Source organism: Petromyzon marinus, chromosome 31 (genome assembly GCF_048934315.1).
Source record: "Petromyzon marinus isolate PM22_M1 ecotype Great Lakes invasive population chromosome 31, UKy_Petmar_22M1.pri1.0, whole genome shotgun sequence".
Taxonomy (NCBI): Eukaryota; Metazoa; Chordata; class Hyperoartia; order Petromyzontiformes; family Petromyzontidae; genus Petromyzon; species Petromyzon marinus.
In genome coordinates, this window is record NC_133697.1 from 5993364 (window position 1) to 6017485 (window position 24122).

The 24122-nt window shown below is 47.8% G+C and overlaps 1 protein-coding gene across 5 annotated transcripts in view; it reads right to left on the reverse strand.

The window, feature by feature from the left end:
• Positions 1 to 206: 206 nt before the first annotated feature.
• Positions 207 to 24122, reverse strand: part of LOC116947711 (ribosomal protein S6 kinase delta-1-like) — a 28861-nt gene continuing 4945 nt past the window's right edge. For 3 of the 5 annotated variants that reach the window (XM_032963729.2, XM_032963731.2, XM_032963733.2), the window contains 10 exons: positions 23300 to 23695; positions 22669 to 22799; positions 15897 to 15983; positions 12892 to 12939; positions 11167 to 11299; positions 9157 to 10956; positions 5666 to 5755; positions 5149 to 5231; positions 3890 to 3985; positions 207 to 3272 (listed from right to left, as the gene is read on the reverse strand). In XM_032963729.2, the coding sequence (XP_032819620.1) occupies positions 3174 to 3272; positions 3890 to 3985; positions 5149 to 5231; positions 5666 to 5755; positions 9157 to 10956; positions 11167 to 11299; positions 12892 to 12939; positions 15897 to 15983; positions 22669 to 22799; positions 23300 to 23695 (2963 nt within the window). In that variant the 3' untranslated portion in view covers positions 207 to 3173. The remainder of the gene's footprint in view (positions 3273 to 3889; positions 3986 to 5148; positions 5232 to 5665; positions 5756 to 9156; positions 10957 to 11166; positions 11300 to 12891; positions 12940 to 15896; positions 15984 to 22668; positions 22800 to 23299; positions 23696 to 24122) is intronic. The other 2 variants (XM_032963730.2, XM_032963735.2) reach the window with 1 other exon arrangement.

Sequence of the window (24122 nt, forward strand, 5' to 3'; positions counted from 1 at the left end):
CCACGTAATTTTTCGCTTTTTTAAACCTTTTCAATTTAACCCAGAAATAAGTTTTCTTCCATTCTATTCAGATTCCCCCGCTCAGCTTCTTTCAGATCATCACCACCAACACAACCATTATCATTCTCAAAATGCTTTTCCATGCAGATGCTCATTCAATTTGGGACACCGGAGAAAATCACTGGAAACCAGGTCTGGAGAAGAGGCAGTGATGTGTGGGAGTTTATTAAAGTGAAACTCATTGACGGCATCAGCATACAACTCTTGCAGTGTGTGCTAGAGTGTTGTCGCGTACAAGTGAGTCACGCTCACCTTTCCAAGAGCACTCTGTTTATTGGCCAATGCAGGTAGCCAGAGCCAGTCTGTATAATGTTGACCTGCGATCGTCTGCTTGTGGGCCATGAAGTCAACGTGCACCACACTCCTCGCAGAATCCCATGCAGTGGCGGGCAAGTTCTTCCCCTCAGGGCGCTCTCGCTTGACTTTCTTGGCTGTTTGGAGAAGCCGGACGTTTCCACTGTGGGGGAGCGACTGCCGTCCGGGGTCGTGTCGGCAACTCCAGGCCTCGTCGCTGGTAGCGAATCGCCCACTTAAAACTATGCCCCAAGTCCGCCTCCACCCGGACAAGATTGTCAGGGGAAGTCATCGTTGGACGCTCGCTCTTGATGCCACGTGTCGGTGCCCTGGCAACCCTGACGTGCACACAGCTGGTTCATTATCTATGGGACCTTTTTTGCCATTATCGAAATTATTAAATAATAGGCTTTACCATATCTGGCAATAACACAGGTTTTGAGACGTTCAAATGTTGAATTTCTTTCGCACCGTACGTCGCCGGCCGTGCCCATCGGAGGTGCAGGGGATGGTCAACAAACTGTGTGTATGAATGTTGAAATTCTTTTGCACCGTACATATTAAAAGGCATCAAGTCTGCATTCACCGCACATACTTGTGGCAACACGTGTGGTTAATGCAGACTTGATGCCTTACAATAGATGTCGTATTTGGTGTTTGAACATTTTAAAACCTGCGATATTGCCGGAAAGGGTAAAGCCTGTTCTTATTGTTTCATTGCCTGGTTCATTGTTTACACCGATCCCACACCAATGCCAAAGGTGTAAGCTGACTTGGGCTGCGGTCTTACAAAACCGCGTGTCGCACGGCCTTGATATTTCCCTCATTCACCGCAGTCGCTGGCCGCCTCAACCCTTGCGGTCATCTTCAAGGGTCCGTTCTGTCACGACGGATAATCAGCAGCCTGCAGTATGTCCGTTGTTGCGTATGATGGTGCATTGTCGCGTTGTAACACTTTCAACTTGTGTTTGGACATTAAATCATTGTTTCGTGTTCTAGTGTCAAAAATGTCGGGAGAGCAAAATGCTTGATTTAATAATCGTCAGCATCCATCATGGTCTACCTGCAATAGATGGATTTTGTACCCTGGCTGTATGGGTAAACTCAACCGTGGACTGTGAGCAGTTGTAGCATCAGTGGTCTCCGCTATATCATTCTGCACCAGGCTCGGAACTCTTGGTGCCACCCTCGTATGCGAGATTCTCACGTGACCCTTGGAGCCAACACAGGTCCTACATGCACCACAATGTTAAACAGTAATCGAATCTTTAAGGGGCAAATTGTTGCGTGGCTAAATCTCAGATTCTCAGCATTTCGAGTTATATTCAAAGAATGCATTGGTTTTGCCACCATGCCAAGAAATGCCCTTCCCTAAAGTCACCAAGACCAAGTAAGTACCAAGTATAAAGGTATTTATAATTAACACAGGTGCCGATTTCTTGCAGATAAAAAAGCGCCGAAACATGGGAACACTTTAAATTAATTCAACGGGCACTTTTTCTTAATCAGTCCAGAAATCACCCTGCGGGCAATTGCCAAGCTCCCGGCACAACTTACTGCGTCAGGTTAGCGGCGGTTAGCGTTACAACACGGATCTTTCAGATATTCTCACAAGATAGAACGTGCCCTTAAAATATGGGGCTAATTCACGAATGGGGGGGGGGGTGCCCTCATAAATCAGTTTCCTTTGTAAAAGCCCAGTATTTTCACGAAGACAGCATATGTGCCACTTTATAGCCTGTAATGTTTTACATGTATATTGTTTTGCATATCATACAATCATGAAAAGCAATATAAAACCACCGAAAATCACAGGCCAATTCTGGAACAAGTAATCCAGTCCTACAGCAGTCACAGAGTACAGTGCTAAAAACTGAGACCGCCTGGCACGTGATACTTCTGCGCAACTAACAACAAAGCGACGTCGCATTTGTGATGTGGGACAAGGCAAACACCTGCTCACATTATTTCTTTGAGGACACACGGCGATCGAGGCGCAACACTGCACCCTGTCCTGCGCCAAAAAAAGGGCACGCATCGCCATTTAGCCAAAACGTGACAAGAGGCGGGGCGGGGGGGGGGGAACTTTTAACGGGCGTCGCGCTTCTCATCGTAACCAACCCGCCCCCCTGCCCCGCGCCCCCCCCACTCACAGCCGCGGCAAAATTAAAGTTACAAAATATTGCACGCGCAAATCGGAGTGCATTTTTTTTTCTTTCTTTCTTTCTTTCAGGAATGAGGTTACACGTACAGCACGCGCGCATGGCACACAAATAATAAAAACAATCAAAAGTTTTTCAGAGATCACCTTATTCCCCCCCCCAAATGAGATATGTTCAGAATCAGTGACGGGAGTCATGAGAAAATCACAGCAGAGGACACTCTTCTAAAGCCTTCAGCTATTCATCTGTCTTCAGAGGCAGTCACACCTCCACGTTATCATTTTGTTCCGACCCACCTGAAGTGACGTTTCACCAGACGCTGTTCAAGGACAATGGTCTTCATACAACAAAAACAAAAAAGCCAACGCAACACGAACCAACAACATACCAGTGAAAACAACACAAACGTACAATCGTGCTGGCTGTTGGCAACATTTCGACAGGACCAACGCTGTTAAAGTGCAGCCACCAAAATTGTAGTTGACCACGCCCGCCGTAGTGCCACAGGCAAGCATTGTGTGACGCCTTGCTCGTGGCACAAACCGGGGTGGAGAGTGTCGGTCATTGACACTTCCGCAGCACATCTGGGCAAGAAAAGGCGAGTAGGGGTTGCGGCGGAGTGACTGGCCGACGGCAGCCTGGCCTCTGCGCGGGGTCTCAGTGTCCGGCCAGCCGGCCCCACTGCACCGCCGAGAAGAAGGGGTGCGCTCGAATCTCCTCCACTCCCAGCCGCTCCCACGCGTTGAACTGCAGCAGCTGCTCCACAGCACGCGCAAAAAAATATAAAAAAAGAGATCCCTGCGTGTTAACCTACGTAGACCGTTGGGGGGGGGGGGTGGAGTGGGCTGTTAGCGAGCGGTTGTGAAGGTCGGCAAGGCGTGCGGGGGGCAATGGGGGGTAGGGCAACAGTGTGGCCAGCACCACGCCCCGCTGCTGCGTTTCTCTCCCCAGAGTTGGATGTTTACACGCCGCAGCAGCTACTCATTCGACCAAGAGGAAGGGTTCAGAGGTCACTTGCCACCGACGGTGACCGTGGCCGGGAATCGAACGCTCGTTGCCGGCATTGCAGCGCAATGCATAACCTGACCGCCGTGCCACCACTCCCCACGACACATACACAAGACATGGGCAAGCAACCCGCATCGCCAAACACGTCCATAAGGCTTAGATGGCTGAATGCCAAATAAATATCCGTATACAAACACACACTCTACATGCAAGTGCAAACTAAACAGATGGATATTGCATGGCTAGGTGCATGGCAAAAAAAACGCGGTGACTTTACACCCGTGCACACCCGTGCTATGGTGCGCGCAAGTAGTGTGGGTTTATTTATTTAATCATAAAAATGATTATTCTGAAGTTAATCTCACCTGGCGGAGGAGCGAGGCAGCCTCTGGGGAGAGATGCTCGGGCAGGTGTAGCGTAGTGTGCGTTGTGATGCCAGTCGGGTGGGACACGTGAAGTGCCTGCACGGACGCTCGCAAAAAAAAAAGCAGAGTCATGAAAATATACGCGCGCCATCGCTTGCTGGGTCTTCCCTTAAGGAACGGAAGACAAAAGACAAAAACCTGAACTTGATGCAATCAAAGGCTTTGAACAAATCACCCAGAATGTCAATGCACAATAGGGTTGCCATAGGTGCTGCGGATATATGTTGTGGGCAGCAAAGGTCACTATCGCAAAATCCATTAGTGTGCTGTACTTCTATGGTCCCACGTCTATGCTCCGCGCCCTCCCCAACCTCACACTGACCAGCGTGGTAGAATATGGTAAAATAACCCCCCAATAACCCGCGTGTTGTAGCGATGCCCTCATCCTGCAGTGAATTGTACATGCATGCATTGTAATCAAAATATATTCATGAAAATTGAGAAACGTAATTTTCCAAAAAATAATTAATTTCCTTCAATAGCCACTACCGGACACAGCACGCTTAGAATTAGAACGTTCTTGATTGTAATGAAAGACGTTCATCAGACGTGGCTATATGTCGACTTAAAACAAACCCTAAATGTATTCATTCGACAAAATATAAGGGCCTATACAGACGTTCATCGTGCTCACAGGCAGCACGAGTTGCTTTTTGGAAGGACGCGGACTTTTCTCCCCGTCTTATCAATCGTCCAACGTTTAATCGAAAAGACGGCACCAATTTGAAACAAAAAAGTGAATTGGAAATCCGCTGTCCACCCCGTGCCATAACTTTCACCAACATCCTTGCCTGCGTCGGTGAAAGCCATAAACAGTAAATGTTCTCCACTGCCCTCTTACTTAAGTTTGAGCTTAAGTAGCACAAATAATTTCTCCTTCCCACATTCGTCTCTCCGCATAAACATATTTTTAAATACAAGCCATCGGCCACAAACTCTTTCATCTTATCAGCAGTACTGGTTCAATAGAAGCAAACTCTTGTTTGGTTTTCACATTCAGTGTCTCATCAGCAGTCAGGCTTGCTTGAACCGATGCCAGTGAACTGCCTGATATTTATCGGCAAGGCCCTTTCAGGAAGAAATGGGTCCTAGCTCGACACGTAACTTATAAGCGATCTTTAGGAAAGTTATCGTTCGATTAAAACAATAGCACGCATTCCTCTGAGTAAAGGGATGTTCAAGGGAATGTTTTGACAAACCTGTCCCGTCAGGAGTTCAAACATTATGGCACCAAGACTCCACCAGTCACAGGCCTCGGTCTCCTCAGCAATACCACCGACCTCTGCTCGACAACGCACAAGGGGGTACACATTACCCTCCCATCAGCCCAACATTATCACTCCCCTGTACACAAAAACAAATATCCGCTGTAGCCTTTAAACACTGTTAGGGCAAGTGCTGTTAGCGCGCGCCTATGAAGGCTGGCACGGCACACCAGTGGGTGGGTGGGTGGCCAGCACCATGCCCGGCCGCCTTTGTCTCCCCAGTGGCGATGTTTACACACAGCACTAGGTGTAAATCTACCTCGGTGAGGCCCAGGACCGGTTCAAATATTCGCCACGGTTATTGGTCATGAGTGGGAATCGAACTCAGGTCGACAGGATGATAGTGCGGTGCGCTGCTACACTACCCCGCACAAGCACGCACGCACAGACATACATACATACAGCGATCATCGAGTGGCCCGTGTCTGTCTGGGTCACACCCGGCACTCACCAGGGGCGCAGTAGAACTGCTCCTGTGCAAGGCTGCTGCAGCTCTGGTCCACTTCGCTCCACTGGCCAAAATAGGTGAGCAGAATGTGTCCTGAAAGCACAACACGTGGGAGGACATTCATCTCTTAAATTAACTGTGGAACGGACTGAAACACGTCGAATAAACATAACCAATAGGTCATGTAACCACCTGACTGACTCAGCCCCTCCTAACACAGCAATATAATCAATTAGCATTAATAGATTTTTTAAAATCCATTCCTTTTAGTAAATTTTTTACCATCTACATCATTAGACCTCCTTTGCCAGTACCAAAATGTAATAGGGTTTTTCCCCTTTTTTCTAGCAACAAAACTGAAACCTTTTTACAAGGATTCATGTCTGCATTAACCACAATACCTGCAGTCAAAATGTTAACAAAAAACATACTATGATCATATATGCATTGTCCTTGAAACTGATTGGTCCACACCAAGGGATGGCTTTCTTTTGAACCTCGACCCAATTGGTGCTCGACCAGATGACGCCAAATGTGGTACAGCTCAAAGACAATCCACTAGCAAAGTAATGAGGACTCGGGGTGAGCATCTACATCATTAGACCTCCTTTGCCAGTACCAAAATGTAATTATAGGGTTTTTCCCCTTTTATTATAATTACATTTTGGTACTGGCAAAGGAGGTCTAATGATGTAGATGCTCACCCCGAGCCCTCATAACTTTGATAGTGCATTGTCTTTGAGCTGTACGCCATTTGGTGTCATCTGGTCGAGCACCAATTGGGTCGAGGTTCAAAAGAAAGCCGTCCCTTGGTGTGGACCAATCCGTTTCAAGGACAATGCATATATGATCATAGTATGTTTTTTGTTAACATTTTGACTGCAGGTATTGTGGTTAATGCAGACATGAATCCTTGTAAAAAGGTTTCAGTTTTGTTGCCAGAAAAAGGGGAAAAACCCTATTATTATATTTTTACCATCTCTTTTGTGTTTTTATCAGTCTCGTGTGTGCAATCTCATTCGTTACATGAGCAAATTATTAATTTCGAACAAGTTACAGTAGCTTATGGATGACAGCTTCTTACGTGCACAATTAAATGAAAATAGATTTTAATTGCGGCATCGTGACGTGCATTTGAATCAAGTTTCTCGTTTCAATATCTAACCGTAACCGGAAACTCATGATTTTCACGTGGCAAGGAGAATTCTTGTAGGCTGTTAAAAACTACGGCCGTTATCTTTCTGCTGTCACGGCCACCAATTTTTTCTGGAATCCGCTTGTGTCCTCGACTCTCTCAAGTTGGTGAGTCTACCATCAGGAGACGCTCTTCAACTCATGCTCGATGTCAACTACAGCCATAACTGCAAACTGTGATTTGACATCTGTGAATTTTCAGATGTGAAATGTATCCTTTCGTTGTATTATTTTTAATCATTGCCGTCATATATGGAGGCCTCGCCTGGTATACAGGAAGGTCGTGGGTTCAATCTCAACCCTGACGCCTGTTGTACATATGGAGTTTGCATGTTCTCCCTGCAGTCGCATGGATTTTCTCTGGGCGCTCAGGTTTTTCCCTCCACATTCAGCATCAACATGCATTTAGAGTATTTGGCTGCTAGGCATTTCCACATAAACCACTTCGTTGAGCTATCATTTGTGGCCAGGTAGCTTCTGCAAAAAGAGCTGTATAGCTCAGTGGACCTTACCTGCCAAAACAAAAATTGTTTAGTTTGTATATTTTTCTATATTATTCTATTGTTTTGATCGATACGTTAAGACAACCCTGCGATTGTCTAACGTGTCTATCTCATTAACCCCCTCTTGCAATCTTCCGCCATCGCCAATCCCCAGCCTTGCCAGGACGACACCTCCGGTAAAGAGGGAGCTTCGTTGTTCTTCCAGCTTCCATCAAAAGGTCGACGTACTTTTTTTTTTTATACCAACTTGATACCCGGGCGACGCACAGAGGACAAGTGACATCTCCTCTCCGGCGAGATGAGGGCGAAGCCGCCACAGAACCGTGCGAACTCGGGAGATGGCTGGCAGCGTGTCGGATTTTGGCAGAGGCGCCACCTCCGTCCCCCCCCCCCCCCCCCGCTGAGATCGGATTTTCCTTTGATGCTACAATTTGACCTTGTATTGTGCGGCACGAATACTGTGCAAGTATCTGTTTGGTATGCAGCCTATTGAGCTTCCCGCATAAAGTCCATATTGCACCTTTTATAGAAAAAATATTTCGGAATTCACCGCCACCCCCCACCCCCCCCAAGAGGTTACGAGACAGAGCATCCGTTGGAATTCGAGAACTGCCGACAAAAGTGGATATAGCAAAGCTAGCGCTGAGATCACTTCAAGTTACCCCTGGTCTGTATAGTAGAAAGGCAGCACATTTCAACGGCTGTGATCGCAGCAATGCAGAGGCAGCGAGGGTGGTTTGCGGATCACACTAATGTTGTGAAACTCCCTTCCCGTGGGTGTCAAGGTGGTGTAATACCGTGGCAGGTAGACTCATTTCGAGCTGTTTCCATCTTGCGTGCGAGGGTTTTCTCTGGGTGCGCTGGTTTCCTCCCACTTGTATGGACACTGAAATTGGCTATCTTAAAATAAAAAAAACCCAATGCAGGACCCACCTGCAAACAAGTCCCTGGACTGTGTGTGACTCTCCTGGATAAATTAATATTATTAAATGAGAGTAATACACACCGCATGGTAGTCAAGTTGGACTTTAGCCAAATTAAGTTGAAAACCAAATTTAACGGACTGTTTCTTTCGTGTGCAATCATTGGTGACTGGGCTAAAAACCCGCAACACTTGAGAACCCGTTTAAATCACGTGTCCGAGTGGGTTCGAACCCAAGATCGGAGCTGATTAACCAAGTCCAATGTCCAAGTGACAGTTTTACTATAATGGGTATACATTGTTGAGCGACAGCAACAACATACTACAATCTGCATGTGCTAGAACACACGGAATATATTCAACTTAAATATAACTTAATGCTTCCACAACTACTGCTAACACATGTATGAACCTTTTCGTCAATCCACTGCTCAATCAGGGCTTCCCACGCCATGCTGGTCGTGGGGGTCAAATATCGAAAGTTCACCAAGCTGGTCACTGTGGGTCGGTGAAAGTGGGAAGCATAGTCGTGGGGCACAGGAGTACATTACAACCACGGATTTTGGTGCACTGCCCTCTGCTGTCAAAACAAAGACACACAGCCACCGATAACAAACTGGAGCGCAGTGGTCACCCATTCAAGGACTATACAGGCTCAACCTCTGCTTAGCATCCGTGAGCTGACAGAATTGGGTGAATTCTACGGTCATCGAGTCAGAGTCATTACAAACAGCTACAAGTTAATAATTCATCGAAGGGTTAGGCCATGGAGCGATCTGGCCAACATTCTCTCGCGTAATCCTCCACACCGCTCGACACAGCCAAACAAATTAAACGGTCACGTGCAGGGGCGTTAATGTGAGCTCAGTGCGGACCCCTGTCGTCGAGCAGGATGTTGGAGGGGTTGAGGTCGCGGCAGATGAGGCCGTGTTGGTGGAGGCCATCCACTGCCACGACCATCTCGGCGGCCCACTGCCGCACGCAGCCCTCGGGCAGGCAGATCCGGCACTCGGTCGCCCGTGACCGCGCCTCCTCCAGCTCCCGGAAGACCTGAGAGACGTCACGAGCCCGCGTCGCTGCCACGGTAGACGTATTAACGTCGTCGTCACCGTCGTCCTCCTCCTCCTCGGCGTGTCGCCGTACTTTCGACACCGGCAGACTCTCCGGGCAAGTGGCGGTGGGCGCAGTGGCGACTGCCTCGGCTTCGGCACGGGTGGCGTCGACCCAAGGCAGCGCCACCGCCGCCGTCGCCATCGTTGCCGCGCTCTCCAAAAGGCCCTGACTAGCGTACACGTCTCCAAACGTGGCATTGCCGTTGTCCACGTTCGTCTTGGTGGAGTGATCGTGAGAATTGCCCTCGAGTTTTTTGTCTCCTTCGCGGACACTGTCGACCACCGCGCCAAGGTCGGAGTCTGCTTCGATTCTTACTTCGTCGTTTGTTCTGCTCGCCTCCGTTGTTGCGTCAACCGCGGCGCCCAGAACCACGTCGGCAGCGGACACAACTCCATTACTGTCTACCTTATATTCTATTTCATTTGTAGCATGATCGTCGCTCTCACCACAAACAGCTATCATCCCTGAGTGACGGTCTTCCTGTTCACTCTGTTCCACACCGCCTGTTGCACAGAGTAGCGTGGAATCCGTAGCGAACAAGTCCGGAGTTCCTACAACTTCTTGCGCTCCGCTCGCCGCCGATCCCGGGCGAGGTCTCGCGTAGAAAGTTCCCACATCGCTTCTCCCACTGCCGTGGCTGAACGTGTCCTCTTCGGCAGCTTCTCTGAAGGAAATGATGGGAATGACTTCAGAGGCGGAGTCAGACTTGTCGTCACTCACTCCAGCGTCCACGCAAACGTCCAGCTCGTCGTGCATGATTTTCATCATCCTCTCGTTCTGGGCCACCACGTCCTCGATCGTGTCGCTCGTGTCCCGGCCATCGGCCGCCTGTGCCGCCGACATCCTTTCCGAGCTGTCCACTCTGTCGACGAAGGGGAAGTCGCCGCCGCTGTCGCCGCTGTCGATCCTGAACAACTCCATCGGGCTGCTCTTTGAATCTCGCAGGTGGTCGCCAGAGCGGGGTGGCTCCGCGAAGACGTCCGGAATGCCTTCGGCCGGGAAAAACACGTGCTCCTGCAGCGTGGCGGGCGAGCACAGGCTGTCCGAGCTCAGATGCGACATCGACTGTCCGCTCATCTCCTGGCACTGAGAGTTTGAGTCGGCCCCGTCCGTGGCGGAGAACGCGTTCACAGGCTGAGCCACCTCCTCCGTCACCCGCTGCTCGGCCTCCTGCTGGTACTCCTGGAACAAGCTGAGGTAGCTGTTGGAGTATTCTCTCTCACCGGAGTCTGTGGACAGAGAGCGGTCGTCACCTTTCACCTCCGAGTCATCCAGCTCCTCGTCCTCCTCCTCGTCGCCGTCTTCGGAAGTGCTACCGTCGTCGTACGAGCTGCCCTTGCTGATCTCGGTGATGTCAGCGAGCGGGGCCTGGGGCGGCTCGGAGGACGAGGCCGGCGAGGACGTGGCCACTTGAGGGACGAGGAGTGCGGCGACGCCTGCTCGCTGCTCGTCCGAATCCCTGCTGGAGTCTGCGGCATCCGCCTCGGCTTCCCTCGCGTACTCCACGCTCTCCTCGGGGCTCCGGTTCAGAAATCCGCTCACGTTGGACCACAGCTGTCCTCCTGAAATGACGCAAAAAGCCAGGCTTTGGGAAGAGTGTCACCAATGTTGCTGTGAAGGCAACTGCACGCGTTTTTCATCATCCCTTTTATTTAGCCAGAAAAGCCTCCGTGAATTTTAATGTTTTGGATACTTCCTCTTGCGACAGGACGCCGATAGCAATATCTGTATATATAATGGTGGAGAGGGTGTGCAGTGATGCCACTACCAACCGGTGGCGTAGCGCAACAGCAGGAAGATGGAGTCTTCGGTGGAGAAGTAGCGGATGAGATGGACCAAGAAGGGCACGCTGCGCACCACCACCGTCTTCTGGATCTGGCTCATCTGGCTGCTCTTCCTAAGCCCCTAGAGTGGAACGCAAGCATCAGTTGCCCCACTTCCAGAGGTCAGGGGACGCGGGCACTGTGAAACCATCAGTATCATCACCGGTCTGAGTCAATCTACTGATGGATGAAGGCCCCTACAAGCTGCTGCCATCTCTCACAATCCCACGATCGCGACGCATCGATCCACCCAATACCCGCATTCATTTCGTTCATGAATTATTTAGTTTACTTCTACATTTTAATTATTATTCAATTTAGGCTAAATGGTGTGGCACAGTGGTTAGCGCACTCCGCTAACAAATCAAGCTTCCCGAATTGGATTCCTAGCCACCGCTACCATGGATGGCGAGTGATATATGAACCGATCCTAGGCGCACCACTTCACCTACCAACATTGATCAGAGTCGTCAAGTATGGCCATGGCCGGCACTGCATAGCGAGGCCTTCACCCAGCAGTGGATTGACAACACGGTCGTCAAAAACATTTCAAGCAGCCTTTTTACATAAAGACAAGAGCACAAAGTCACACGAGGAAATGTTCAAGGCTCAACAAGGACAGACGGTGGAGGGAGGGGAGGGAGGGGAGGGAGGGAGGGAGGGAGGGAGGGAGGGAGGGAGGGAGGGAGGGAGGGAGGGAGGGAGGGAGGGAGGGAGGGAGGGAGGGAGGGAGGGAGGGAGGGAGGGAGGGAGGGAGGGAGGGAGGGAGGGAGGGAGGGAGGGAGGGAGGGGACAGACAGACAGAAGCGCAGCCGGTGTCGCCTGGGAAAGGGAGTAAACGCGAAGAAAAGAAAGGAGCAGGTCATCAGCGAGTCCACAAAGCCCACATTATATGCATTATATCAAGGCACTAAAGCCCGGACAACACAATAACAACCCCAACGCTCATAATAGGGCGGGTTCATTACAATTTGGCATGCGCAACGCGCATTTCAAAAATAGCGTATTCCAGTGCCCTACGTGAAAGGTTTTTTTTCATACTCGAACCATGCCCCTTAATCAGCCAATCAATAATGTCAACGGAATCAGTAGTCGCAGTTGTTCACCCCCTCCTTTTTAGACTCAACTGAGCTTCACCTGCCAGGCAGTGGCCTTACTCTCCCCTTGCCATAGCTCGTACAAACAGGCCCGCTCGAAACAACAAAGACAAAGATCCCCCAGTATAGCCTTAATATACTGTTGGGGCAAGTGCTGTTAGCGAGTACCTGTGAAGGCCAGAAAGGCACACAACGGGGTGGGTGGCCAGCATCACGCCCGGCCGCCTTTGTCTCCCTAGTGGCAATATTTTTACACATCGCACTAGGTATTCAACTGAGGCTTAATCCACCTAGGAGAGGCCCAGGACTGGATCAGATAATTTAACCGTCACTGGTGTTAGCCATGAGCGGGGAACAACAACAAAAACACACCCACAAAAACAACAGGCATTCAGATGACTGCGAAAGTTTCCAACGTTTAGCACGACCCCGCAGAAGCCCTGTGTCATTCTGCTCCACAAACCTGCCGGACTTACAGGACGAGCGCGGGCTACGTTGCGTTCAAGACGGAGGCGAAACAACAAAACGACGAATGAAATACACCACGTCATCACAGCCAGCGTGCGCTTTGTCTTACCTTCATGACGAACGTTTCACCGTTTTTCGGGTCAAGAACAAGCAGCACCTGGCCACAAAGGGAACATGTTGTGACCGTTGGGGAGACAAACCTTGACCCTCCAAGTACTCGCTGCTCCCCTCATCTTTATGCGCGCCCATCCATATTCACAACTTTAGACCCGGTGAACGTTGCATTTTAAAGTTACGAGCTGTTATCCTATACGGCATATTTGGACCGTGCTTTGTATCTGCCAGGGATTTGTAAAAAAAATATTTTAATATGTAAACGGCCACTGTATATTATTATTATAATGTAAGCGCCGTGTAATGACATGCATCTTTAGTATGGACCATACGGTCACTTTATTCACCCGCGTGAAAATAAGCCGAGCTGTAGATCACGCAGATTAAAAGCAGCCATCAATAATTGACGACTTGTTTATTAAAATGACAATACGAGAAGATGTTAAACGTCATTTAAAACCACGGTAAACTTTGAAAAGACACGTGGCTTAATGCGGCCGCTTGCATGGGCAACAGCACATGAGACTCGGACAAAACATTTAAATCAATTTCACTCAGGAACAGCTCTGGGCAACAACTGTCCGAAAGTGAATTGGAGCACAAAGTACACGGTGGAGTTTTTTTTCCCGCGCGTGTGCTTTATTTGTTTCATTTTCCTGAATTTCTTTCAGGAATGCGCCAATTACAGCTCACCCACTTTGCATCAATGGCGCCAACGTTCTCGCACTTTCGTAGCGTGAACTCATTGCTCAAGAAAATTAGGCAGAAGCCCCCATCCACCAAGATACCAAAAGGCCGTGAGCGTGAGAAATCGCGTCTGCCATGCAGCGCTCCGCACAAACCATGGCAGATGCGGATACCTGATCCACAAATGGAGACTTAAAAAAAACTCTCCAGTAGTACACGACTGTGGTCACCCAGAACAGAGACCGTACAACGTATGAAGACAAATACGAAGAAGACATCATAGCGATGCACACTCCGTTGCTCCTGACGCGGTTATTTGGCTTGACCACCTGAACGTGAAATTGTAGCTGTTGCTCAGCATCTACATCAGCCGTGCAAAAGAAGAAGCACTCTGGTGTTCATTCGATGTTGATACACGAGGGGGCCATTTATTTGAATTTTTTTTTATTTCAAAAAGATGGATCAATATGCACATTAAATTTTGATTTAAAGCTTTCGTGACTGCAGTAATTCATATTCTTAGTTTTTTCGGTAAAGTCACGTTGAAGAGAAACAACAAAATAACAAAATATATATAAAACAATAAAAAATTCTCACGACGTTTCGACCATAACTCAAACGGTCATCATCAGGTGTGATGATGACCGTTTGAGTTATGGTCGAAACGTCGTGAGAATTTTTTATTGTTTTATATATATTTTGTTATTTTGTTGTTTCTCTTCAACGTGACTTTACCGAAAAAACTAAGAATATGAATATGCACATTGTATTAAGAATTCTACACGAGAGCTTTTTTGTCAACCCACTACCGGATGAAGGGCTCGCCAAGAATTTCAGTCGTTGGGGCCGTTTGACCATACTTCACCATGCTGGTGAGTGCAGCCTGGTAAAGGCGGGCTGATTCATATATCACTCGCCACTGATGTTGGCAGCAGCCAGGAATCGAATTTGGTTTGGGGCGCCAGTTCATATCGCAGTGCGCAAGCTATTGCGCCCACCACTCTCCCCCACAGGAGGGGTTCACAGTGCATGGCCAACAGCACATCGCCCTCATCACATGTCACCATAGTGATGATGGACGCGAACTGCGCTGAGTTCCCCGCATGTCGGAGGCTGGACGCCCAGCGTGCAATATTTCCACACAGTCAAAACAGTAAAAGTTATTTCCTCCTCAAATGAGCAATGAGGCATATCGGTGCTCATCTCCCGTTTACAACTCTGAGCCATTGGTGTAAATTTGGCGTTCCTATGGCAGGGGTGTGTGTTATGCATAGGACAAACACTGCTAACGTCCCCACAAAATAGTGCCTACGTTATCGGTTGAAAAGGGATGATGGGCTGAGTCAACCCCCAACCAGGATTTGAACTCGCAACCTTCCTATTGCGAGCTGCTCGCTCTACCGCTGAGCCACCTGGACACAAATCAATCAATCAATCATTAACAAAAAATACTATTATTTGTATAATCCATTAATCAATCTCTTCGACCAATCATTTCAATGCTATTCCAGACATTTGACTATTAAGCATTTAGTATGCATTTGACCATTTCAGCAATGCATCACCACTCACAAGCAATGCATATGAGTGGACTCACAACAGCCCTGGAAAACATCACGTGCGAGCGCGTTCAACGGAGGTGCGCGCATATGGATTGGCGCACTGCGATATACACTCTCCCCCCAAGTATCACAGATGTTCTTTTGAAACTTACCGTGAGTCTCTCAGTCTAATGATGCCATGCCGAATCAAGCAAGCAGCCTGGACTAATCCACATTCACTTTGGAAAGCTTTCTTGGCTGCCAAGCATTAATTTGATTGCTCGGTGAGGCTCTTGAACTGAAGGGACCTCACATGAATGCAGACATGAAATTATGGTTTTCACTCAAGTTTACTACATGTAACTAACATTGCATGTTATGCAGTCCCTGGAGGTTTGAATTAATCCGCATTTAGATCTAAAAGCACTTCCACTCTGCTGCTGCTGATGGAGAGATTTATTTGCAAACTCTATCCGTAGGCATAAAATGTTTTAATATAAATGCTTTATGAAAAGGAGGCAAAGAATGTGAATTATGTTTTTCAAACCATCTGTCTACAACGAACAAAAGTATGAAGATTAGATTTGTTTTTAAAACATAGCTATGCATCCTAAAGCAAAAGTTGAAAACTACATCCGATGTTGAAGCGTTCCGTCACATTAACTTAACGTGGGACTGCACGATCATAGAACACTACATATATTTTTCCAGCGTACGCGATAAATAATGCAGACCCCTAAGTCAATGTGGTACATCACAAATAACGACTTACTTTGCCTATGACGCCAAGAACTCGGAATTTTTTTAGGTCCTCCAATGGCGAGGCACAGAGGTTCGGAGGTCCAAAGCTCAAACCCTGCTGAAACAAGATGCTTCCGTTAACATCACCACCGGCGACCTAATTCTCAACGCATGCGTATTCCGTGCCAATGAGTTTCAAGAACGACAACAAAACCGGTCGATGCGCATTGCTCGTGCATGTGCGGATCTTTTTGTCAGATCCACTGCTTCCTTCCGATATTCGGAAGCCACTTGAGCTATGCACATTTAAATCTAGATTTAAAACATTTCCTTAGAACTAAATTTTGACTTAACACTTTCGTGACTGCAGGAATTCATGTTCTATGGTTCTTTCGGTAAAGTCACGTAGAAAAAATAATAAAGATAAAATAATAAAGATAAAGTGAATAAAAAAATAATAAAAATATCACGACGTTTCGATCGCAACACAAGCAATCGTCATCAGGAGAAAAAAAAGGGGGAAAGCTGCTGAGGCAGGCTGTTTATAAAGGTTTAGAGATGGGCGGGGCAGCTAATGTTAATGTAGGAGAGGTCTCCGACACCGGCAGTAGGTCTACACCAATCAAAGAGCTGTTTATAAAGGTTTAGAGATGGGCGGGGCAGCTAATGTTAATGTAGGAGAGGTCTCCGACACCGGCAGTAGGTCTACACCAATCAAAGAGCTGTTTATAAAGGTTTAGAGATGGGCGGGGCAGCTAAAGCTAATGTAGAAGGCTCCGACACCGACAGTAGGTCTACACCAGGGGTCGGGAACCTTTTTGACTAAGAGAGCCATGAAAGCAAAAAATTTGGAAATTTATTTCAGTGAGAGCCATATAATATATTTTAAAAGTGAATTCAACTAAATGTCAGTATAATAAGCCTCTGAATTTATTCTTTTAAATAATGTTGTTATAACACTCACCATTAATGCGACTTCTGGTGCTGCATGGATTTGCTGATGTCTTTGTAGTCGGGTTGGTACTTTGTAGTCGGGTTGGTACTTGGTGAGGTTAAGCTTCATGCAAGCGTTGAGGCTTTCATCCGTTAAACGTGATCGTAGGTTGGACTTGATGTTTTTAAGATGTGAGAATGACTGCTCACATGCATACGTAGATCCAAACATGGTCAATACAGCAATACTCACACGCTGCAGTGTGTGGTATGTGACAGGAAGCGCGTTCCAAGTTTTGAGAATCAGCTGGTCTTCGGGTTGGAGTTTTTTCATTTCTGTCCACATGTGCTTGCTCGCCAACTCCGCTTTCTGTCGTGTGATTCTTTCCAAATCTTCATTCAGTGACTTGAACTTATTCACCCACATGTCTGAGGCCTTCAGGTCAGCCACTTCTGCTTCAAAATCTCTGACGGAGACACCAGGGATGTAATTCAGGTCGGCTGTGTTCAGTGAACACTCGTTTGGATGGGTGATGAACTTAAAAAGACGAGTGTGCTCACGAAATTCTCCAAAGCGTGCTTTGAAGGACTGTAGGAGACTGGATGTGCAGCCAGCTAGCTGGTGGAGATCAAGGTTTTGAATGGGCTCACTTGCTGTGCATGCATCTTTAAATTGGCTCAGTTTTTCAAAATGTAGTAAACGACCTGTTTCAAGATCCGTGATGAAAAGCTCCAGCTTGTTTTCAAAAGCAAATACAGCTTGTTGAAGGGATAACACTGTATTTCCAATGCCTTGCATTTTCACGTTGAGCTGGTTCAGATGTTCAGTCAGATCTACGAGATAGTAAAACTTGAGGAGCCACTCGGTGTCGGCTAGCTCAGGATGCCCGACGCCTTTCATTTCAAGGAAAGTCCGGATTTCGTTCAGGCAAGCCGCAAAACGGCTAAGCACCTTCCCTCTTGACAACCAACGCACATTGCTGTGCAAAAGCAGACCAGGATAGTTATTTACAACTTCATCCAGCAGTGTTTTAAACTGGCGATCATTTAAGGCTCGGGCAACAATAAAGTTGATCACACGAATGACCAGCGACATCACTTCGCCAAACTGCCTGTCACACATCTGAGCACAAAGTGCCTCCTGGTGTATAATGCAATGGAAACTTAGGATGGGTCTATTTTCATGTTCACGGAGAAGCACCACAAATCCTTTGTTTTTCCCCACCATACACGGAGCACCATCAGTACACACTGAGAGAAGTTTATCCATAGGTAGACTTTTTTCTTGAGCAAACTCCATGAAAGACTTGAATAAATCCTCACCTCTTGTGGACCCTTTTAATGGCAGAACAGCAAGACTTTCTTCGCGCAGTGTGTCACCAACAGCATATCTTGCAATCACGCTGAACTGCGACAAATGGCTCACGTCTGTTGACTCATCCAAAGCCAGAGAAAAGAACGGCGCTGCATTTATGTCCTTCACTTGCGTTTCCTCCACTTTGTTTGCCATCACGATGGTACGATCATGAACAGTTCTTGCCGACAGAGGCATGTCTTGTATCCGTTTGATTATCTTGTCTTTGTTCGGAAGATCATCAAAAAGTTCATTGGCTACATCCAGCATGAACGTTTTAGCATACTCGCCATCTGTGAATGGTTTTCCGTTCCTCACTATTGCTAAAGAACCAGCAAAGCTAGCCGAATTATAGTCACCTTGCCGGGTCCATACGCGGAGTTGCTGCTGGCTAGCTTGCACCCTGCTCAGAAGCTCTTGGCACGCTTTCTTTCTGCTGTCTCCCGCAGGGTATTTTGATGCAAAGGTAGCGTGGCGCGTGTCGAAGTGCCGCTTTACATTCGACCGTTTCAACGATGTAATTTTGTCATTGCAAATTAGACACACCGCAGAACCCGCTCTCTCCACAAAGGCGAATTCTTCGGTCCATTCGTCCTGAAATGTACGATACTCGTCGTCTTTTTTTCTTTTCGCCATCTTCTTCGTCGAAGGGTTAGCTTTGAGCTAATGACCGAGCAGACGCAGTCTCAGACTGATTCAAAAGGGGGCGTTTACCTGTTTTACCCAGCAACGACAAACGTAGGCCAGTATCATCCAATTAAAATAATGGACAATTGCTCCTGCAGCCCTGAACAGGACATGCGCAGTGAAAAATCGATGGATGGATTAAAACAAGTGAGAATATTTTGTTTTATCTGCGAGCCATATGCAATCATCAAAAGAGCCACATCTGGCTCGCGAGCCATAGGTTCCCGACCCCTGGTCTACACCAATCAAAGCATTGCACCTCGCTCCACACACCCACACTGCTGATGGTGGAAGTGGACAAGAAAACACAAATCAAGTCATGACCCAAAGTGGTTGATGACATCGTTCCAATGATTGCTGAGTTGAAAACCGTCGTCTCGGTTAAAATTGTGTCTGTATATATGGATGGCTTCGTGAACGAATCTTTGTTGATAGCCAGTCAGCTTGCAAAGTAACATTGTCTTAGAGAAATCAATTTCATGTGAGCCAGCCGCATTAAAGTAATGATCAGCCACGGCAGAAGTATTGGTCCTGCCGTGTTTCAGATCTGCTTTATGTTCACGAACACGGTCCGAGACATGTCGCTTGGTTTCCCCAATGTAACTGCTGCCGCAGATACAGCTTAGTTTGTAGACGCCGGGATATTGCATGTCAGGAATCTTGTCCTTCACAGATGGGATCAGGTCACGAATTGTATGCACTGTGTTAAATCGGACCTGGATCTTGTGTTTGTTCAAGATTTTGGAAATATTTTTGGTTATACCTGCTATGTAAGGTAATGTGATGGTTTTGAATGGATCTTCAGATGGCTCCTTCTTCACGGTTGGGGTGATGGCTTTGCGGATTGTGTAGTCAGAATATCCATTCGCCTTGAGAGCCTGGTGTACGTGTTTGAGTTCACTGGTCAGGTGTTCATGGTCGGAGATACATTGAGCTCTATGGTGTAGCGTTTTGATAAGGGAATTCTTCTGGGATGGATGGTGGTGGGAATCAAGTTATAGGTAGGCATCAGTATGGGTTACTTTCCTCTAGACAGTGGCTCATTGAGCCATCTGGCCTCTTTTTGATTAAGACATCCAAAAAGGGCAGCATGCCATCCTTTTCTACCTCCATGGTGACTTTGATTGCTGGGTGTATGGAATTGATGTTGTTGAGGAATTGTTCCAGAGTAGGTCGGCCATGTGGCCAGATGACAAACGTGTCATCCACGTACCTCTTCCACAAGGACGGGTGTAGAGTGAATGCCTGGATGGCATTCGTCTCAAAATTTCCCATGAAAATGTTGGCCACAACCGGAGATAAGGGAGAACTCATTGGGGTGCCCTCAGTTTGTTTGTAGAATGTTCCATTCCAAGTGAAGCATGTATTGGTGAGGCAGTGTTTCACCAGGGCTGGTACATCAGCATTCAGTCCTTGTTGGACCAAATCTTCAATTATTGCAATGGTATCGGGCACAGGAACTTTGGTGAATAGAGAAATAACATCGAAACCAATGAGCATATTTCCTGGGGACAGTGAGATGTCTTTAATTGACGATACCAGGTGAGTTGAGTTAAGAACAGAAGAGGTGGTCTTACCAGTGAATGGCTGCAAGGTCTCAGACAGAAATCGGGCCAGTTTGGAGGTGGGTGACACAATGGTGGAGACGATGGGACGAAGGGGTGTGCTTTCTTTATGGATTTTTGTTAAGCCATTTAGTCTGGGTGGTCTATCAGCAGAAGGTTTTAAGGAAAACCGTTTGGTCTGTTCAATTAATGAAGCTGAATCGGTGATGATACTGTTCGTTTTTGTAACGAGGCAGTTGGTGGGATCTCTTTTAATTGTTGTGCAGCTGCCATCATTTAGAACTACTTTTCGTGTTTAGTTTGTTGCCCTCGCACCTCCAATTAGCACCGTTGGCTCCGTACGACGCGAAAGGTGTTCAACATACATACAAGCAACATACACATACATACGGACGAGGTCCTGCCCACACGGTACGATTCACGGAGGTTATTTGACTTTACTTCACCACGTCAATGCAGGTTGGTGGAGGGCAGCACTATGGTACAGTATTAAATTTTTTATTGCACTTCCCTGATGGTGCCCAACATGTAGCCGCGCAGCAGCATGTCACAACCTGATGTGTATGGTGGTTGCCCACCCAGGCGCTACTCAGGCCCAACCCTGCTTAGCTCCTGAGATCCGATGAGATCGGGCGTATTCTGGATGCTACAGTCACAAGCCGCATGTTACCGAACGGCACTAAATATCAAATGTGGGGAGGTAAAACATCCTGCACTCAAAAAAGAGATAAACAGCTATGGTGCAGCCCGCCAAAGTGCAAACTGTAGACAAGACGAACAGCTCAATTTCTGCGTACGGCCAAAAGGACCTCACCTGAACACTTTACATCTGTGTTAAGGACCTTGCCCAACTATTGCGTGCATAGTGCCGGACCAAGAAACATTTGTGACAATTCTGAGTCGATGCGTTTGTACATACAACATAAGTTCATGGAGAAGATGAGTGGTGGAAACAGGCAGGCAGCAGCAGAAGCAGCAGCAGCAGCATGAAGCAAGATAAAAGCAAGAGGCACAGGTCATGTGCCCACGTACAAGACAATTCTGGGAAGGTCTTCTCAGTGTCCCGTTTGTGAGCAGCATCCAGTGATTAGAGCCCATGCTCGCCAATTACTGTTACTTGTGTTCTGTTCTTAAGCGCAAGCGCCCATTCATTACTAATTGTCTTGACAAGATGCGCCAATCACAGGACATAGGGTGGCTTTTCTTCAACGCTGGCCTGTTTACTCCGCTATACAAAAATGTGCACCCACAAACAGCACTGTCCCTCCCGTCCTTCTTAATACAGTCGGCGCATTGAAAAACTTCTTATTCATGTCAAACAATGGTCATTATTTTAACAAGACGTGGCCTGTTCTACTTCGACCTACTTTCTACGCGGGTCTCCATTCCGCACTTGTCACACACATCAACGGAGAGTGAACGAGACAACAAATTCACCATGAGCCAACTGGTCGAGGCGAAGGTTTGAGGAACGGTAGGCTTTTCAGTTTTCCGAGAAGCCAAGGGTTACATACCGCATGTTTACACTGTGTAATGCTCCACATACCAAAATTGTAATGCTATGTAATATAAATAAATAAGCACTTTAAACATTGGAGCCGATGTCGGACGAGTGTATAAAAGTTAAGCCGACGATGACCCACATTTGCGTCCACCTGCGATTGAAATGGGGGCGGTGGGGTGGGGGGGGTTGTGGCCATAATAAAACTCAAATAAAGGACATGGGGATAAAAAATGTGGAAGCTGGGCAATGCAAACGGTGCCCTGTAGGCCGGGAACATTGCTTCATTTAAAATAGATCAAAAGGTAGATTGAAAAGTGTACAAAGAGGAATGAAAAGGTGCATGCTAAGAATTACACCAGGGGCCAGGAAGTGGATTATACAACATATGCCCAAGCGCACTTGGGCAGCCTTCGTTGCCAAAAAACATGATGGCCTGTGGTCAAGCCTAACGACGAAATGCCAGCCAAAGGAGGGAACACATTACAACTACCACACAGAAGGATGACTTCGGTCAATGCGCACGAGTGAGATGGATTGCTCCACTGCGCGACCGTGTGCGTTGGCGACAGCAGTGGACAGATCACGGCTGATGACGATCATTATGATATTGTACATTGTGACCCACAAATCATGACAAGTAATTGATTGTGGGGGGGGGGGGGCGGCGCATCGATTCATCAGGCAGTAGCAGGCATCCTCATCACATACGCAGTGTCAGAAGGAAAGGAGCGACAAAAACACACTCACGCAGGGCACGTACCCGGTCAGCCTGTGCCATGGCCCCCGTCTCCGGCTGGGCCTGCAGGTGGCCGGTGTAGATCTCCTCGGCGTGCAACAGGTATTGCGCTGTCTTCCTCTTCACCATGTCGCGCCGCACTGTGTTCGTGTCACCTGTGCGCACGCACCACCCACCGACGAGCCTCACCCACCAACCGACGCTTCTACCGCGCACCGGCAATTGAGCCATTAATGTGGGCTGACAGAGAGTTGGCATCATTATCAGCTTCCTCGAACAGCCGTTATTTTGAGGAGGGAAAAATAAATATTTTAATCAATCCGAGTTCTTGGCTCGAAAAAGAGACGACAGATGGCTATGATAAAATAATATATTGTGGGGGCCGCGACTGGTATTTAGATATACATTTGCGCGTGGTACACAAAATAAAGGTGTACTCTAGTCTAAGGGGTCCCTGTTAAACCGTTTCTGATTCCCCATGTTTTCACAGCACAATGGGCAATACCACCTTACTGGGAGAGATGCACTTTGCCCACTCTTTAAAAAACATTCTGCCAAGTGAGCAAAATGAGCTGGTGACATCTGCATTCAATCACCATCTTGTTATTCAAAGCCAACGTGAAATGCACACGTATGTTCCTGCCAGACAGCGTACCTTGCACGCCCTGCAGGAGTAGGTCAACGCCCATCTTGTAGGCATCGAAGGCACCTTGGTAGTTCCCGAGCACCTCCTGGGCTAGCGCCAGATGGATTTGCTGACTGGCCACCACCAGGTAGTCGTCTTTCCCTCGGCCGGCAGTGGAGAGGCTGAACAGGCTGTCCTGCCGGCCCATGGCTGGCCTCCCAGCCCCGGCTCCGTCTGGCCAATCATCGGCCTCGTCGTCGCCAGGAACACCGTCCGGAGACAACGGCGATGAGAAGGGGGAGGCCGGGGGCTCCATCTCCCCGGCGGTTGAGGGAAGGCTCGGTAGAAGAATGTCCGCGGCGGCTTCACTCACCCCGCCTCCCGTCGCCGCCGGGCCGCACACATCCAGCCCACTGCAGCCGGACCCTGTGCAACATGGCCACGTGCAAAAACCGTCAGCGGAATTGACAACACTTCCTCCGATGAAGAATTTCTTAACACTTACAACAACAACAAAAATACAGGGAAGTAAAAAGTACGCGATGGGAATGAACTGCACACACGATAGTTAACACACCAACTAAAGGGTGTATTTCGTAAACGGTAGGTACCGTACTTTATTATTCGCGTATAAATAGTGTAAATGTTTACTGTATGTATGTTTAACTTCTTTCGCACCTTACGTAGTAAACCGTGCTAACCGGAGGTGTTTATATTTTCATATACACACAATGTATACAGTGTGCGGATATGAAAATGTCATATGTTTGATATTTGCAATCAGGGCTCAGTAAAATTTGAAACAGTGGCTGGCACAGTTTCCAAAAGTAGATACAAAAATTTTCCATCCCAG